The sequence below is a fragment of the Coturnix japonica genome, chromosome 26 (genome assembly GCF_001577835.2).
Source record: "Coturnix japonica isolate 7356 chromosome 26, Coturnix japonica 2.1, whole genome shotgun sequence".
In the NCBI taxonomy this organism is placed as follows: domain Eukaryota; kingdom Metazoa; phylum Chordata; class Aves; order Galliformes; family Phasianidae; genus Coturnix; species Coturnix japonica.
The window spans coordinates 1,719,521-1,736,354 of NC_029541.1; the positions used below are offsets into that span (position 1 = coordinate 1,719,521).

The 16,834-nt window shown below is 56.3% G+C and overlaps 1 protein-coding gene across 3 annotated transcripts; it reads left to right on the forward strand.

Annotated features, from left to right (window-relative positions):
• Positions 1–1,041: 1,041 nt before the first annotated feature.
• Positions 1,042–14,115, forward strand: SLC6A17 (solute carrier family 6 member 17). Of its 3 annotated transcripts, none has more exons than XM_015885071.2 (12): positions 1,042–1,160; positions 5,183–5,571; positions 6,536–6,693; positions 6,904–7,030; positions 7,209–7,390; positions 7,766–7,876; positions 8,400–8,641; positions 8,813–9,005; positions 9,308–9,500; positions 9,736–9,895; positions 10,219–10,381; positions 10,644–11,015. In XM_015885071.2, the coding sequence occupies exons 2-12, from the start codon at positions 5,286–5,288 to the stop codon at positions 11,013–11,015; spliced, it is 2,187 nt and encodes a 728-aa protein (XP_015740557.1). In that variant the 5' UTR covers positions 1,042–1,160; positions 5,183–5,285. The 3 variants fall into 3 exon arrangements, with proteins under 3 accessions (XP_015740557.1, XP_015740556.1, XP_015740558.1); XM_015885070.2 differs by lacking the exon at positions 1,042–1,160 and adding an exon at positions 1,359–1,672; XM_015885072.2 differs by lacking the exon at positions 1,042–1,160 and having other exon boundaries at positions 5,286–5,571; positions 10,644–14,115.
• The last annotated feature ends 2,719 nt before the right edge of the window (positions 14,116–16,834 follow it).

The following is a 16,834-nucleotide window of genomic DNA, read 5'->3' on the forward strand; positions in this document are numbered from 1 at the left end:
TAGAAAGCAGAGGGCATTATCCCCTTAGATTATTATCACTTGAATGTAGGTCGGCACGACAGCTTAGGTGGAAAAACCATCTTCCTCACCATGCTTCCTCATGTTGTTTAATCCACTCTGCTGTGGGCAAAGGCAGCATCCCTGCAGTGCTCTATATGCCCCTTTCTGCCTGCTCTGCATGTGAGATACATCACCTGCATCCCCTCCCATTCAACCTCCCTCTGTGTTCTCCCACCCTTCCATCCTTTCAGCGCCTCCCCTCGGGCTGGGAACCTCGGATGACACAATGAGGGGGGGGGATGGAGGGGTTGGTGGCCCCCTCGATGCCATATCCATGGTGACAGATGGGGACAGAGGGGATCGGGGTCAGATGAGAGCAGCGATGGATGCGGGCGGATATTTATAGGCTGCTGGGAACGGAGCACGGGATGAGCCCTGAGCCGGCACCGCGGGGCTCTGCTCCTCCAGGGGAGGCATTACTCATCCACACGCTTCAATTCAAGCTGCTCCCCGCTCTGCAGGCGGAAAAGTACAGGGATGAGTGAGCTGGAGAAAGGGGGGGGGGCTCAGATGGGAGCATGGAAGGGAAACAGCCCCGGGGTCGGGGAGCTGAGCAGGGAATGGGAGCTGGAGCACCATGGGGCGCTGGGGCTGGATCCTCCTTAGGATTCCTCTAACAAACGTGGTTGTCCTCATGCTGGGGTTTCTCGTGGGCACCAGGAGCTGGTGCAGGTACCAGTGTCCCCCGCACCTGTGATACAGGCTGGAGAAGCTGCGCTGCTGAACCGACCACGAAGCCCTTTGAAACCCCCCCCCCTTCCCCATCAATAAATCAGCCCTGCAGGCTCCGGTTTTCCTGCCGAACCCAATTAGATGCTTCCCAAGGGCAGGGCCGATCCCTACAGGTGTGCTGAGCTGCATCAAAGCAGCTTAAGTGGTTGCGGTTAATTAAACCTACGACGGAAGCTGGGTGTGATGTTTGCATGCCCCGCAGAGCCTGTTGTGCCCGTATCTTTCTGCCTTCCTCCCTATCAAACACACGGTGCTTCTCCATGACTCCAAATCCCCCCCTCGGGGGGCAAAGAGAGCACGGAAACCCACCTGGAAAGGCAGAACACGGGTGGGAGGGCGCTGCTGGGGCCGCTCATACTGACCTCAAGGTGGGCAGAAGGAAACTTGCTTCTCTTTTATGCTATTACTCTTAATACAAAGGCCCCATCGTTGAGCCCGGAGGGGGGTTGTAATGGTGGGGGGGGGGTTGGCTGCCCCCCCAGCGTTGACGTGCAGCCGTGACGATGACTCAAGCCTGCGTCAGGGGCTGCGTGTCGGCTGTTATATATTTATTTTAACGTGTGTGTGATGGTTTTGGGGGGGGGGAAGCATTGAAATATATACAGAGATCTTTAATTATTCGGGAGCGGAGAGAGGAGTTTCCTCCCCTCGGGCGCAGCGCCGAATCCAACGCGCATCCGCGGAGCTGAAAGGGGGGGGTTGGGGGGAGGGGGGGGTTGGAAAAGACAGGCGGCAGCGCAGCGTCACCGCGGAGGTACCGGCAGAACCGGCGGTACCGGCGGCGGCGGTTTCCCCGGTGGACCCGCATGTACCCGGCTCCGCCGCCGCCCGGGGTTGCGAAGCGGGGGGCGATCAGCTCCGTTCCACCCGCAGCGCAGAGGTAAGGCTGCTCCCCCCACCCCCCCTCCCCACTTTGTTTCCTCCTCCCCCATCCATCGGAGCCTTTTTTGGGTTGGGTTTATTTTGGGGTGGGGTTGGGGGGCTGCGGGTGCGGCCCTGGCTCTGAGGGGTGGGGGGCGATCAGCTAATAAAGGCTTTAAGGACCCCCCGTATGGGAGAGCTGAGGTAATAGCGGGGCTTGGTTAGGGGCTCATCCCCACCCAGGGAATAAACAGGGCCTCCAGGCTGACCTTGACAATAACATTGCGAGAGGAGAAAGCGTTCGGCTGCCATGAATATTTCACGCCCGGTCCCCGAAGTGAAGGTTTTTTGTTTTCCCTTTTTTTCCTATTGAATTCTCCTCTTATAACGCAGCCGGTTTCGTTTTGAGGCAGTAAAATGAGAGTCGGGGTTTTGATTTCACGCCGTTTTGGGTCTGATGTGAGGAATCCTTGCTCCCATCGGTGCATTTCTTGCTCTGGAGGTGTGTGTTTGGGGCTGACATCTTGGCCAGGTGCAGCTTTGCATCGTTTCGGGGCCGATTTGCGTCACTCCGGAGCTGTGGGGCTGGAAGCAAAAATAAACCCTAAACCTCACCCAGCTCTTTACCAAGTACCCAGAAGGTGACATCGTTCTTAGCTCCTGCCTGGAGACACCCGAGGTTGGGATCCACCGTGAGCTGATGCAACTATATCAGGGCTCGGGAGGAACGAGGAGTTGAGCAGGGAGAGCTCAGTGCCAGCATCACCTCGGGGATATCGGGATTGGGTCAGGGAGGGCAATAAGATGTGGGTCTGTCCGTCCTCTAGGTGGAATCGGAGTCGGTCAGGGTGAAACCCAGAGGGAGAGAAGCCACCTCGGGCTGGGAGAGAGATGTGGGGGTCACCGGGATGCGATGGAGCCGGGATGGTGCTGAGGTGGAACGTCCTGGGTTGTGTTTGGGGTCGGTTTGTTTAGGAACCACAGAGGAGGAAAGCAGAGCTTGTATGGGGCAGCAGCTCGGTTCGGTGGGGCAGCAGCTCCAGGTGTGGGGTGGGGATGTGGGGGATGGGATCACCCCGTGAGCAGCCCGAAGGACCCACGTGATGGCCGTGTCACACACTGCAGATGATGGATGTCTTCGCGATCCTAAATGAGACCTAAAGAGAGACGGAGCATCAATGGGCTCCTACGCTCCCGACGGCGCCGAGGTTCCCTTCCTCCGGGGCTGCTGTGTCTGCCTCGTGACCCAGCCGCAAATCTGCCCTTTCTGTGGGTTTATCCAGAGCCCATTGATGAAAATTCGCTCTTAAACCCTTCAATGGGACTAAAGCAGAGCCGGGGCTGCGGGGATTGCGCCCACCCCTCGGGTAGCGCTGCCGTAGCCGCATTTCTGCTCGCCCGTAGGGGGCCGGGGGCTATTTATACCACCTGGGCGCTGGGGGTGGTGTAAGGCAGAAGCGGCTCTGATTCATCCCCGAATGCGAACTGCTCCTGTGTCACGACGCTAAAACGAGCCTGAATGAGGAGCTCAGCTCTGAGCATCCCCCCCCCTTGCAATGAATGCCGGAGCTGCGTGCAAACTGCTTGTAAAGGTGGGAGCAAAGAGTCCAGCGCGTCTCCCTGCTGTGCTTCCCCTCGGCCTGCTCTGCTGGCCCTTGGCTTCGTGTTCCCCTCGTACCGTGTGAGTGTGGGGACCCCATGATGTGGGGCTGCTGCCACTGAGTCACCGTGCGTCACCTCTGTGGGGTGGCAGAGCCGGGTGTTAATGAGCTGGGATCGTTTAAAGAAGAGACCCTAATGAGCTCAGATGGTGGAGCCGGAGAGGATGAGGAGGGTGAGGAAGAGCAGAGTGGGAGCTCTGAGTCAACATGGAGGCAGCTCTGTGTGCTATGGGAGCTTTGCTTGGCTGTGGGGCAGAGCTGCTTATCTGTGGGGCTGAAGTGCCCCCTCTGGGCTCTGCTGTGCAGTCGGGACGATGCTCTGAGCATCCTGCTTTTGTTTTCCTGGGGCTGAATGGCTCTGTGTGCTCTCGCTGTGATGCAGAGCAATGCTGCTCCCAGCACGGTCCCCCACTGCCCTCCTGGTGGCTTCACTGCTCGGCCTTGCAGGGCACAAGGTGGAGGTGGGAGAGGTGCCTGCTCTGTGCCCCCACCTCTCTGCAAGCTCTCCAGCTCCATGGGTGACCTTGGCTCTGTCCCCTCCCCATCTGCAGCACAAAGCTCAGCCCTCGACGTGGTGTCCCATGATGGGGACGCTCAGATCCCTCAGCCTTCCTCCTTCCCTGGCATCCATCTGTGCCCTGGATCCATCGCTCTCCTTCCCTGCTCTGTGACCTTGGTGGTGCTGAGACACCACGGCTTGAATCTGAAGGTTACTTTGAACTCAATGCATCCCAGCTTGGCCTTTTTTAGCTGCCTCAGTTACCTGCACCTCCAAATCCTCTCATCTCTTGCAAAGCCTGATCCAAACTCGATGGGAATCTCTGTGATTTCCTGCCTTACCCCCCCTCCATGCTGGGGATGCTCTGGTTGTGGGCAGCCCTGTGCTGGTAATTGCTGCTGTCGAGCTGTGAATGATCCTCGTTAGGAAATGAAACACTGCTGGACAAGGCTTGAAGGAATCATTCTAGAGGAGCTCGATCCAGCCAAGGCTGGGAGCCGATGAGGTTTCCTGGCAACGGATGCAGCTTTTGGCTGAAAATAGCTTTTCTATTAGGAACAGGGCCTGGCACATGGGGAACTTTGTTTGGTGTGAGGAAGCAGAGAGGTGAGGGGAAGGAGGGCCAGCTGTCCTGCTTTGCTTCCCTCCAGCACTGGGATGGATGCTTGGGAGTGGGAAGGGCTGAGCCCTGTGCTCTAGAAGGGCCCAGGGCTGTGAGCTGTGCTCAGGGCTGGTATTGACGTGTAAAGGGAGAAACACAAGAGCCTTTTTCCTGCTCACCAGCTTGGGATCCTGGGCATGGCCCCATTGGGGACTGGTGGTCACCGTGGTGTCCATGGAAAGTGAGGATGGAAGACAGGATTAAGCACAGCCCTTAGGGGAGAGTCATTTCCTATGGTTGTCCTCCAGCTGGGGTATGAGCCGCTCTGGCCCCAGTTCTCCCAGTATGGCCAGGGCTCACTGGTGTCACCGCTCAGACTGCGTGGATCCTGTGGCTTGTGTTCCCAGGCCAAGGCTGGGATGACGGATGGCTTTGTGTCACCGTGGCTGTTTTGCAGATGTTATCTGCTGTAGAGCTGCCGGCGGTGATTTAACTGCTGGCTCTCAACCACCTTGTGCCTGATAACGTCCAAAGGGGATGGAGAGTGTTTGTCACTGTCACCTGAGTGCTATTATTGAGCCCTGTAGGGCTGTGGGTGGTGTGGCAGAGCAGGGCTGAGCTATACTGCTGGCTGGGAGTGGGGCTGAGGGGTCTATCACCCCCCTGAACCCATGGGTGCTCCCACTTAGCATCCCTAAAGCATGGGGGGGGGGTGATGATGGAGACCTGTCCCACCCCCCCCAATGCTGCTGACCCCTTCCCACACAGGTCCTGCTGATGACGAGGAGGTGAGCCCCGAGCAGCTCACACGGGATATTCCTCTTCTCCTTTCACCCCATCCCAGCCTTGGGGGTGGCACGGAGCCGTCCTGATGCCAAAGAACAGCAAAGTGACCCAGCGGGAGCACAGCAGTGAGCATGTCACCGAGTCGGTGGCCGACCTGCTGGCTCATGAGGAGCCCGTGGACTATAAACGCAGCGTCCTCAATGTGACAGGGGAGGCTTGGGACAAGCAGAAGGATGGGGAGGAGGAGCTGGAAGCAGAAAACAGGCCGGCGTGGAACAGCAAACTGCAATACATCCTGGCACAGATCGGCTACTCTGTGGGGCTGGGAAACGTCTGGCGTTTCCCTTACCTGTGCCAAAAGAATGGAGGAGGTGAGAGATGGGGAGTCTGGGGGTGTCTATGGGCTGATCTCCCCTTTGAATGATGGGGGTGGAGGGAGCAGAGGGGGTGGGTTGGGAGGTGAGGGGCAGCTGGGAGCTGCTGTGGTGCTATGATGCAGAGCAGCAGGTATCTCTTAAAGGATGCTCACCTGCCCATGCTGAGAGCAAGGCAAACCCCACTGGTGTGTTCAGGGCTAAGGGGGGGAGAACAGCAATGAGATGGGCCTGAGCCAAACCTGAGCCATAGTCCCTGTGCTGGGAGCTGCATGTGCTGGCGATGAGTCACAGGCATGAGCTGGTGGCTGCCCTCCCAGGGGTCAGAGGGGGGAAATCTCTAATACTGGACAAGTTTGCATCCAAACGGCTCCATCTGTCTCATCATCTGGAGGTCGTGATGCCCCTGAGGCTATTGCAGGGATGGGGTGTTCCCAGTTGCACCAGTGTCCAGCTGCACCCTGTATCTCCATTCTCCTCCTCCTTAATGAACCTCTTCCTTAATGAACCCCCTCACCTCTGCTCCAAACACACCCCCAGCCCCATCCATCCCTGCCCTAGTGCTGGTCACAGGGCTGTAAATCCCAGCTCTGCAGCCACGTGCTCCCAACACCATCCGGCAGCCCCTGGCAGAGGCTGCAGCCATTCATCAGCTGGGCGCTGCAGCGTGAGTCATTGCATCTTTTACGGCCGTTTGGTTATGCTTCATGAACTGCTAATTTCTCTCTGGTCTCCCCAATTAAGTGGAGATTAACCTCCTTTCTGTTCCAAGCTGTTTTGCCCCGAGCAGACACTTCATGTATCCTGCACATACCCACACTGCCTGGGGATGCTGCAGGGCTCCCTGTCACCCACGTGTGCTTTCAATTGCAAACAAAGTGATGAACCAGACATGGCCTGTCTCTCATTGCATTATAAGAGCAGGCAGACGGCTCCGTGACCAGCTTTCTGTCCCTGCCAGGTGCCTACCTGGTCCCATACCTGGTCCTGCTTGTCATCATCGGGCTCCCACTGTTCTTCCTGGAGCTGGCAGTGGGGCAGCGGATCCGAAGGGGCAGCATTGGTGTCTGGAATTACATCTGTCCCCGCCTCGGTGGTATCGGCTATGCCAGCTGCCTGGTGAGCATGCAGTGGGGTGTATGGGATGCTCTGCAGGCTGTAGATGGGGGGATGGCCTGGGGTGAGCCCAGCGTGGCTGATTGGAAGGTTGAATGGAGTTTTCAGCTCCATCCGTGGGTTTAGGGCTGGTTTGGGAATGAGCCCACCCGTGTTTCTGGATCCCTGCTCTCACTGCTTCACACTTTGTCCTCCTCCCTCCCCCCAACCCAGGTCTGCTTTTTTGTCGGTCTCTATTACAACGTCATCATCGGCTGGAGCATCTTTTACTTCTTCAAGTCCTTCCAGTATCCTCTTCCCTGGAGCGAGTGCCCCATAGTCAAAAACGGCTCCATGGCTGGTGAGAAATAGGGGGATCCAATGGGGAAGCAGGGCTGTGGGACACCAAAGACCCTCAAAACCTTCAGCTATTGCAGGCTGGGGACACTGGAGGTTGGGATGTCTCTGGGGGTCGTGGATTGAGTGAGAGGAGGCTCTTCCCAACCCCTCACTCTCTGGTTACCCCCATTCATTCTCAGTTGTGGAGACTGAATGTGAGAGGAGCTCAGCCACCACCTACTTCTGGTACCGGGAGGCTCTGGACATCTCCAACTCCATCTCAGAGAGTGGGGGACTCAACTGGAAGATGACCCTCTGCCTGCTGGTGGCCTGGAGTCTCGTTGGCTTGGCTATGATCAAAGGCATCCAGTCCTCGGGGAAGGTGGGTAGCAGCAATCCGTCCTCCAGATGTGTTGGTCTTCCATGATGTTTGGGATGGAACCTGTCTCCAGATGTGCCAGATGTTTCACAGAGGGTAGCACAGGGCAAGGAGGCTGCTGTCCCATGGCAGTGAGGTGGTATCACATCCCCTGTGCCCAGTAGGAAGCCCAATCCACATCACTGGGACACTGTGAGGGAGCCCCATGCTGGGAACCATTGGTGCTGGGAGGTGGTGGGGATGCAGAGCAGCCCTTCCCCAGGGCTCACCTGGCACCAGCAGTTTGGGTCCAGTTTGTGATGTCCTGGGGATGGATATGGGGATGGGGCTGAGGTCAAGGAGATGGTGCCCACCCTGCATGCATCCCTCTTGCCCCAGGTGATGTATTTCAGCTCCCTCTTCCCCTACGTGGTGCTGGTTTGCTTCTTGGTGCGGGGTCTCCTGCTGCGTGGGGCTGTGGATGGGATCATGCACATGTTCACCCCCAAGGTAAGAGCTCAGCAGGTTTATCCTCTGGGCTGCTCACAGAATCCTATTTTTTCCCTTGTTTCCATCCCAAAAAGCAGAGTTTCAGCCTCAAAGGTCCCAATAAATGGGGCAGGAGGTGTAGCCGAGCCATGAGATGGTCATCATGGTGCTGCCTGATGCATCACTCTTGTTCTCTTTGGGTGGTGGAGGGGAGGGGTGCCCTCAGCAATACATTTATATAAGGGCTTAGGGGCTCTGTGAGATGATACTGGCTGGTAGCAAAAACCTCCGCTGGTGTTTATGCAATTAAGTAGCTAATTAATTAATGATGAAGAGATGCAGATGAAACCGCTCAGCTGGCGAGGCTCTTACAAGACACTAATTAGGATCTCCCAATGAATGGCTCTCGCAGGCACACAGCCCTGCTGCAGGGGATGGGGGGGTGAGGTCTGGGGTTAAATGATCCCAAAGGCTCTGGAGGATGGGAACAGCTCTGGCACCACCAACCCCCCTCATTGCTTTTTCTATGTCCCCTCTTTACAAGCTGGACAAGATGCTGGACCCCCAGGTGTGGCGGGAGGCAGCCACTCAGGTGTTCTTTGCCCTGGGATTGGGCTTTGGGGGGGTCATCGCCTTCTCCAGCTACAACAAGCAGGACAACAACTGCCACTTTGATGCCACACTCGTCTCCTTCATCAACTTCTTCACATCCGTCCTGGCCACCCTGGTCGTGTTCGCCGTGCTGGGCTTCAAGGCCAACATCATGAATGAGAAATGCGTGGTGGAGTAGGTGGATTTGCTTTCTGTCCATCTGGGGGTAGGGAATGGATCTCCAGAGGTGCCCCCTTGTAGCTGGGGCAGAGTTTATCTGTCTTTGGTTGGGCACTAAGCTCTACCAGGTTCTTACATTGGATGGAAGGGGGCGTCTCTGGGTGACCAGGCTCTGTTCTCCCTTAGGAATGCTGAGAAGATCTTGGGGTACCTGAACACCAACGTGCTTAGCCACGACCTCATCCCACCCCATGTGAACTTCTCCCACTTGACGGCCAAGGACTACAACGAGATGTACAGGGTGATCATGACGGTGAAGGAGGGGCACTTCAAAGAGCTGGGCTTGGACGCTTGTCTGTTGGAGGATGAGCTTGACAAGGTACCCCATGGCATTCCCAATAAAACAAAGAAATCACCTTGCCCATTGGCAGTCCCTGGTAGGAGCTGTTCTGTTTGTGAGGGTCCAGTGACCCTCTAAGGATGGAAATTCCCTGTTCCTGTGGTCTTTCCTTGGCTGTGGGGATGGTCTGCCTATAGCAAACCTCATGGGGTCATCACCACTTCCACATTGGGTACTAGAGTGGATTTTTCTTCCCTTGATGAGTTGTTGAATGGGACAAGAGAGCCCTGAGACACACAGCCTGACACGTTTCTTCATCCTTTTCTTGTCCCCATGAATAGTCAGTGCAAGGAACTGGCCTGGCCTTCATCGCCTTCACAGAAGCCATGACCCACTTCCCAGCCTCGCCGTTTTGGTCCGTCATGTTCTTCTTGATGCTGATAAACCTGGGGCTGGGCAGCATGATTGGGACCATGTCAGGCATCACCACACCCATCATCGACACCTTCAAGGTGCGGAAGGAGGTGTTCACAGGTGAGGTCTTCTGCATCCTCATGGGTTGGGGCTGGAGGGTCCCCATTGCCATTCTAGAAGAGCACATGTGGATGTCTATAAGGATGAGACCCTATGGCAGAAGTTTTTGTTCCCCTTGGGACCATAGGGGATCATTAGGGTTGGGAAAGACCTCTAAGATCATTCAACCATTGGCACATTATGATCATGCCAACTGATCCGTGCTCTATTAACTGTGCCCATTTGCTCCCTGCAGTTGGTTGCTGCATCTTTGCCTTTTTGGTGGGTCTGATCTTCGTGCAGCGCTCCGGGAACTATTTTGTCACCATGTTTGATGATTATTCAGCCACGTTGCCACTCACCGTCGTGGTCATCTTGGAGAACATCGCCGTGGCCTGGATTTATGGCACTAAGAAGTAAGGTGTTTGTACCAGAAATGGAATATCTTGCCTGTAACTCCTGGTTAACCCCCCTCCCCACCTTCCAGTTCTTTCCTGACTTCTATTCTCAGCAGGCAAGCTCTGATGGAGCAAATACCTTGAAGGGAAGCTTGGTTGGCCTTTACCCTGGGAGGTTCCCAACCCATCCTATAGGTCTGAAAGACACTGAGATGCTTTCCTAGCTCAGCTGGGCTCTTCTCCAGGCTCTTTGTTGAGTCTAATCCACAGCAGGGCTCCTGGGTGGGAGTTTCTTGCTGGAAGGTGGGGAGCAGACTGGTTCTATCTCTTCCTCTTGGCAGGTTCATGCAGGAGCTGACAGAGATGTTGGGTTTTCGGCCCTATCAGTTCTACTACTACACCTGGAAGTACGTCTCTCCCATCTGCATGGCCGTGCTCATGACTGCCAGCATCATCCAGCTGGGAGTCAGCCCCCCGGGATACAGCGCGTGGATCAGAGAGGAGGTGAGCACAGTTCCCATCCCAGCTCTGCTTATTCCTCCAGCAGGGATGTTTCCCACCTGCTTGGCCATCATTTGTCCCTGCTGCCCAGATGGTTTGAGTTAGCTCAGAGATTGGGCTGAAGTGTGACCTTGGGGTTCACTGGCACTTCTGTCTGATAACTTCATAAGATGAAGGCTGGCAGGAGGCAGCAGGAGCTTCTGAGCACTTAGATGCTGTACCTGGCGTGCATTGCATCTCCCTGACACCAATCTCTCCTTTCCAGGCTGCAGAGAAGTTCCTTTTCTACCCCACCTGGGCCATGGCCATCCTCATCTCCCTGATCATCCTGGCCTCCCTCCCTCTGCCTCTGGTCTTCATCCTCCGGCAGTTCCACCTGGTGTCAGACGGCTCCAACACCCTCTCGGTCACCTACAAGAAGGGTCGGATGATGAAGGACATCTCCAACTTGGAAGACAACGATGAGACGCGTTTCATCCTGAGCAAGGTGCCGAGTGAGACCCCGTCCCCAATGCCCACACACCGTTCCTACCTGGGTCCTGGCAGCAACAACTCCCCTATGGAGATGAGCAGCGCACCCAATGGACGCTATGGGAGCGGGTACCTAACGGCCGGCACCCCCGAGTCCGAACTGTGATGGTGGGCAGCCAAACCACCCCCTGGGAGAGGAGAGGTGGTTGGGGAGTGGATCCTGGCTGTCCAGGCAATGGGAAAACTAAGAAAGAAGAAACCCCTCTTTAAGTTGTAACCAAAAGCAGCCATTCCTAGGGATGACATCGGGACTGCGGGAGGGGCAGGACTCCTCCAACAGCCCTATGGGAAGGGCAGGACCTGGGGCTTGCCTTAGGGAAGGGAGGAGCAAGGGATGCTGCCATGCTTTCCCAAGGGTTGTCCTCTTGCAGCTGAAACCCGAAGCAAAGAATCTCTGTTTTCAAGCAGCTGATGGTTGGAAAAAGGACCTGGCGTCAGGTGGGAAGCCAGCCATGCTTCCTCCTGCTCTCTGCCCTTCATCTGTTGTCCTTGAGCTGGGAGGAGCCACGGCCTTATTCCAACGAGCACAATTAACCCTCGATGTTCATAGCACAAAAGGGTGCTGCCGTTGTTTGCCATCGTTGTTGTTGTTGTATCTCCTGTAGTTTTTCTAGCTGTGGACACACTCAGCCCCAATGTCATGGCCAGGGAGTTGAGTTATGGTGATGTGTGGGGCCACAGCTGGTGGCTCTATGGTGGCTGCCCCATCACCACCAGCACAGGGGCAGCATCTTCAGGCTGTTCCTAGTTGTCTGTGGGGTGATGTGTGGTCAGTGTGCTCTGGGTTGTAGGGATGGTGTGGTCTGTGGGCAGGCAGCTCCTCCAAAGGGAGGGATTTCATGTGAGGTTTGGAAGGGCAATGGGGATGGAGCTGGGAGCACACTGCTGGGATGGCTCTGCACATCCCTGGTGTGGTGGTGGTCTCCTCTTGCTGCTTTCTTTAGGCACATGGAGCTGTGGGGTATCTGGCCCTACATCAGCCCTGCTTTGGGTCTCAGGAAGCTGCCCTGAGCTGTGGGGATGTGAGCTGGCTTTTGTGGATGGCAGATGGAAGGATGTATCTGAGCAGTCCCAGCATCCCCATCAGCTGCATCCATGCTGCTGAGCCCTCTGTGGTGCACGTGGATGCAGAGCTGTGTGAGTGAGGAAGGTCTGTTGGGGTCTCCCAGCTCTGAGTTTCTCCCCCTGACACTGAAGGCTCCCCTGATTCAAACACAAAGCCAAGCATTTCTTATGGGAGTGAAGTACGGAGTGGCCATTCCTTGTTTCCCCATGGGCACAGGGGAGCAGCACCTGCTGCCTTGGCACTTTCTATGGTCTCAGAAGCTGAGTGAGCTCCATACTTCAGTTCTGTTGGGCTGAGACCACACGGGGGGGCATTTCAAACACTCTAACCTTGCTTCCCCACCCATGGGTGGGAGGTTCCCCACTGTATATCTCTGGTGGGTTGGGGTCCTGTGTTTGTAGTCCTTCTCATTGCAGGCTGATGGCTCACAGTGGCCAATTAGCACAGGCCCTTCGTTAGCCAGGGTAGAAACAAAGATGGGGACTGAACCAAAGCAGCTCACCCTGCTGATGGTGGGGGAAGCACCAGCCCCAGGATCAGCTGCTCTCCAGCCCTCATCCACATCAACCTTCTCCTCCTGCCCCTATAGAGCGACACAGAGATATCCCACTGCATCACCTCCAAATGGGAGAAGCACAAAACCCATATTCCCCCCCCCCTCTATCCCCACTTTCCCCCATCACTGCCCAGTGTCACCTTCCCAGTGGCAGTGACTGAGCCCAGGGGCTGGATCCCCATTAGCTCCCATGGAGTTAGGGAGCGGGGCACCTCACCAGGTCCCATCTGCTGCCATGATGTGATGCTCCTCGAGCCATGGGAGGGAGAGGGGGAGAAAACACTTCATTCCCCTCCCATTGCCATTCCCAAACTGGATAGGGAGGTGCTCATTTCCCAACCCCTCTTATTGAAGCACCAAGAAGAGGCGAACCAAATAGGAAGGTAACAAGAAAGCTATATTATATATAGGTATAAATATATAAAATATTATATGCAGAGAGAGGAGATGGAATCATAACCCACAGATTCTCTATTTCTATTGTATATTTATTCTGTAAATGTCACTGTAAATGCTGTTAAATGACAGAGTGGCCCGTGACCCTATTTTCATCCCCAGTGCTGTACAGATCAATTCTCACTGTATATGGGACAGATTTATACCTTCTTATTTCTCGTGCGTGGTGGGTTGCTGTGTGCCCCCCCCTCAAACCCAGACCCCCACCATAGGGGCTATGGGGTGGTGGTGGTGGGGGGTGGATGCCTTTCTTTTTACCTGTGGAAGTTGTGTATTTCTCGTGGTGTTTGCTCGGTGTTAGACACAAGGGGGTCTGTGGATGGGGGGGGTGGGGGTGTGTGAAGCCGTAGGTGCTCCGTGTTGTCGCTGTGTGCGTGTGTTTGTCGATGCTGTGCGTGGGGTGTGCGCGTTGGTGTCGCGTTTGGGGTCACTTACTGCTGTACTCGGGCACTTCGGGAGCCTATGGGGGGCTATGGGGGGAGCTTTCCCCCCTGGGTTATCCCCCCCCACCCCGTGCACCTTTTCGGGGTCGATCCCCGGTGACTTTTAGCCCTGGCGATCACTTTTAGTTCGTTTTCTCCCCGCAGAGGCACAGGGAACAGCTGATAGCTGAGAGCACAGGCACTTTCCAGTTTCCCTTCGGGTGGTCGGAGCAAGAGGGGTGGATGCTGCCGATGCCCCTTTCCCTCCCCTCCCACCTCACTCCCCTCCCTACCCAGCCCATATCCCGCTGCTCAGAGCAGGGCTGGACCAGGAGCCCCATTAAGAAGGGCTTCCCCTCCTGCCCCCCCCCCAGCAGCACCCCCTGCACCCCAGCTGCTCCCGCTGCCTCCCTCACCCCTCCACCCCAATGGAGCGGGGTGTGTGGGTGCCCTGTTGGCTCTGCCGACCCCCAGGGGCAGCTCAATCCGGGCAGAGCCCCCTCAGCACACGGGCTGCTCCGCTGTGGGTAAGCACAATGCTGGCCAAGCCCTCCTTGTACAGGTAAAAGCACAGATATGGTAGAAACTCGTCCCATGTATCCTCGTAGCCGGTGTATTTAACACTCGTGCCGTGCCGGCCGGACTCCTCAGCAGGTGAGGAAAGCCTTGTAATGGAGTCCAATTAAAAGTCTGTTCTTACCAAGTCTCTTCTCTGTCTCTGTTTCCTTCCTTGGGGTGGGCTGTGGGTCCCTCTGGGGCTGTGGAGAGCACCAGGGCTGCCAGCACCTATGGATGTCGATGCCTCTATCCTGTCCTGTTGCCTCTGTCTGTCCTTCTGCCTCCTCTTATCCCCTCTGAGCCCCTTCTGTCCCTCCATCCAGCACTGGAGCTCAGTCGGGGTGCAGCCCTAGAAGTGCTATGGATGGATCTTCCATCCTGGACCAGCTCAACCTGGATGGGTTACACAGGCTGGATGGGTTACACAGGCTGGTAAGACATCTGCTCCTCTTGCTGCGCCCTGCTGACATGCTGGTGGCTCAGCCAGAGCACTGGGGGTATTGGGAGGAGGATCAGGGATCTCCAGTGACTCATTATTGGTTCAGTATTGAGCCCGGTGGGAAGCAGGGCTGCCTCTCCCCTCTTGTCTTTGTAGCTCCCTTAGCTTCTTCAGCCCCAGAGAAGGGGGGAGCTGAAAGAGGGGAGGATGGGTGGGAGCACAGGAGCTGTGCAGCAGATGCTCCCAGTTCCCCTACAGCCGCCCCTCAGTGAGGGATATGGGGTTATAAGTGCAGAGGGGTGATGCTGGAGGCCCAGCACATTGAGGCTGGTGCTGGTGTGCCTTTGGGTTGGCAGCTATGGCACAGGGTGGGAAAGCTGCTGCCATAGGGATACCCCAGGGCAGGAGTGTGAGTGCTTTACCCCTTGGAGGAGGGTGGGAGGGGAGTCCAAGGGCTGAGAGTGGGTCTGGGTGGGCACTTAACCCACCCTCCTGCTGTGGGTGCTCAGTGCAATGCAGGGCTGGGAAATAAAACAACAGAAAAAGGTTGAATTCTATAAAATCACTGAGAGTTCCCTGAGTTAATGAGGCACAGAGTGGGGTAGGATGGAAGGTGGGATGGGGGATGGACATTTGGATGTCCCACCATTCAGCAGCTATGGAGAATGAGGAGCAGATGTGGTGCTGCTGGGAATCTGAAGCTTCACCCTGAGCCTTCCAGTTGAGGAACTGAGGCACTGCATGCAGTCAGCAGCTCCAAACTGGAAGCAATAGGAGCATCCTCGCTGCTCCCCCTCCAGCCCGACCTCCTGCAGCCCCTCGAGGTGCTTCTACAGAGCAAAAACCCGCAGCAGATGGAGCCGCCTGCCCGGCTTTCCTGCCGGGTGGGACCCACGAGGTGGCACTGTGTGACAGCCACCGCTATGGACATCATCGGATCACAGCATGGAAAGGGACCTCCCAGCCCCGGGGCTGAGCTGTGCCACCCCAGACACGAAGGGGTGAGATCACAGCACCAGGAACGGCTGCAGGTTGCTGAGGTCGGTGTGTTTTTGGCCGTAGATCCCAGTGGTGAAGGATGAACGTGGTTGGTTTGTCTGTTGTCCCCCCACCCCCCCCCCAAAGCAGGATCAGCTCTCCCTGATTTGAGATGAAATTTGCCTTCTTCCCCAGTTCCTGCGTGTTCCCAACATCATCCCATCCTCTCCTTTAGCTCTCTGAGCTCCCTACATCCCTCGTGCTGGTCTGTGTGTGGGGTTGTGCCCTGTTTGTGGGGCTGTGGGCCTGGAGGGAGGCAGAGCAGAGACCACCAGGTGAACCTGGGCATCCCACATCTCACCCCCAGACCCCTTCTAGTGGCTTCCCAGGCTGTTGCTGATCCTTAATGGGACTGGCCCTGCTCTTTATCCCTCACCCAGCCATCATCTGAGAAGCCTTCAAACCCCACAGCGAGGATGAGGAAGGTCCCTGGTAGAAGCGACTCCCTCCAGTTCCAAAAAGGACCTTCTCCATCAGCTCTTTCTATTCTTCCTTCCTTTTTCTTCCCCTTTCTCTCTCTCCTTTATTTATTTATTTATATCCCCTCCGTGGACATTAAAAATCTGAAGGCATATTTACAGAGCCGCCAGCTTTGGGCGGGTGCTGTTGGCTTCAAAACCTCCTTTCCTCCCTTGGATCCAACCCATTTATCAGCCTGGCCCACCCCCCCTCCCCCTTTGGGAGCACTGTGATCTCTTGGGATGAGAGTGGCCATATAAAACACAAGCATCAGGTCGCAGCATTCCTTTCTCCTGGCCAAACTTGCATTACTGCTGATGAGGAGCTGAGCAGCATTGCTTGCCCGGTGATGCAAGGCTCGATTTTTCCAGCACAGCTCTCCCTTGGGCTCTTTTCTCCCCCACTGGTGCAGCCCCGGGTGGTTTGGGTGTGGAGCTGTGCCAACCTCCACCCGCTCAGGACCGGCTTTGGAAGCTGTGGGGTTGCAGCTACAGTTGGAACGGGGCTGTTGGGGGGTAAGCTTTTAAGTGTGGTGTTGATGCCTTTTGTGGCTTTGGGGTGGATGGAGTGTTTGTGTGTTTCCCACCCCCCCTTTCCCTCCAGCCAAATGGGCGTGAGTGGCACTGCAGGGACAGGGCTGAGAATGGAGCTGGGACCCCATTGGGACCCTCTGCAGTGTGGGGAAATGATGGTGGAGTGGGGCAGCCTCCCTCGCTTGTGGTCACCTCGTTCTGCACTGAGGATGCTGTTACTCAGTAGCTGAGCCCTATCTCAGCCCTCCACCCCACCTGTGTGTCCCTGTCAGACTCTGACCCTACCCACGACCCCAAAGCCCCCACCTGCATCCCCTGGTGCCACCGCTGGAGTAAACAGCGCAGGCAGCACCGGGTTCATGGGGGTCTTCACCTTGGTGACAGGTTCGTCCCTTTCT

What these genes read in the sequence shown, in the direction of transcription:
- SLC6A17 (XM_015885071.2), top strand. Translation starts at nt 5,286, where the DNA reads ATGCCAAAGAACAGCAAAGTGACCCAGCGGGAGCACAGCAGTGAGCAT. An exon ending in GCATCCAGTCCTCGGGGAAG is followed by an intron (nt 7,391 to 7,765) that starts GTGGGTAGCAGC and finishes CTCTTGCCCCAG; the next exon opens with GTGATGTATTTCAGCTCCCT. An exon ending in TGGATTTATGGCACTAAGAA is followed by an intron (nt 9,896 to 10,218) that starts GTAAGGTGTTTG and finishes TCCTCTTGGCAG; the next exon opens with GTTCATGCAGGAGCTGACAG.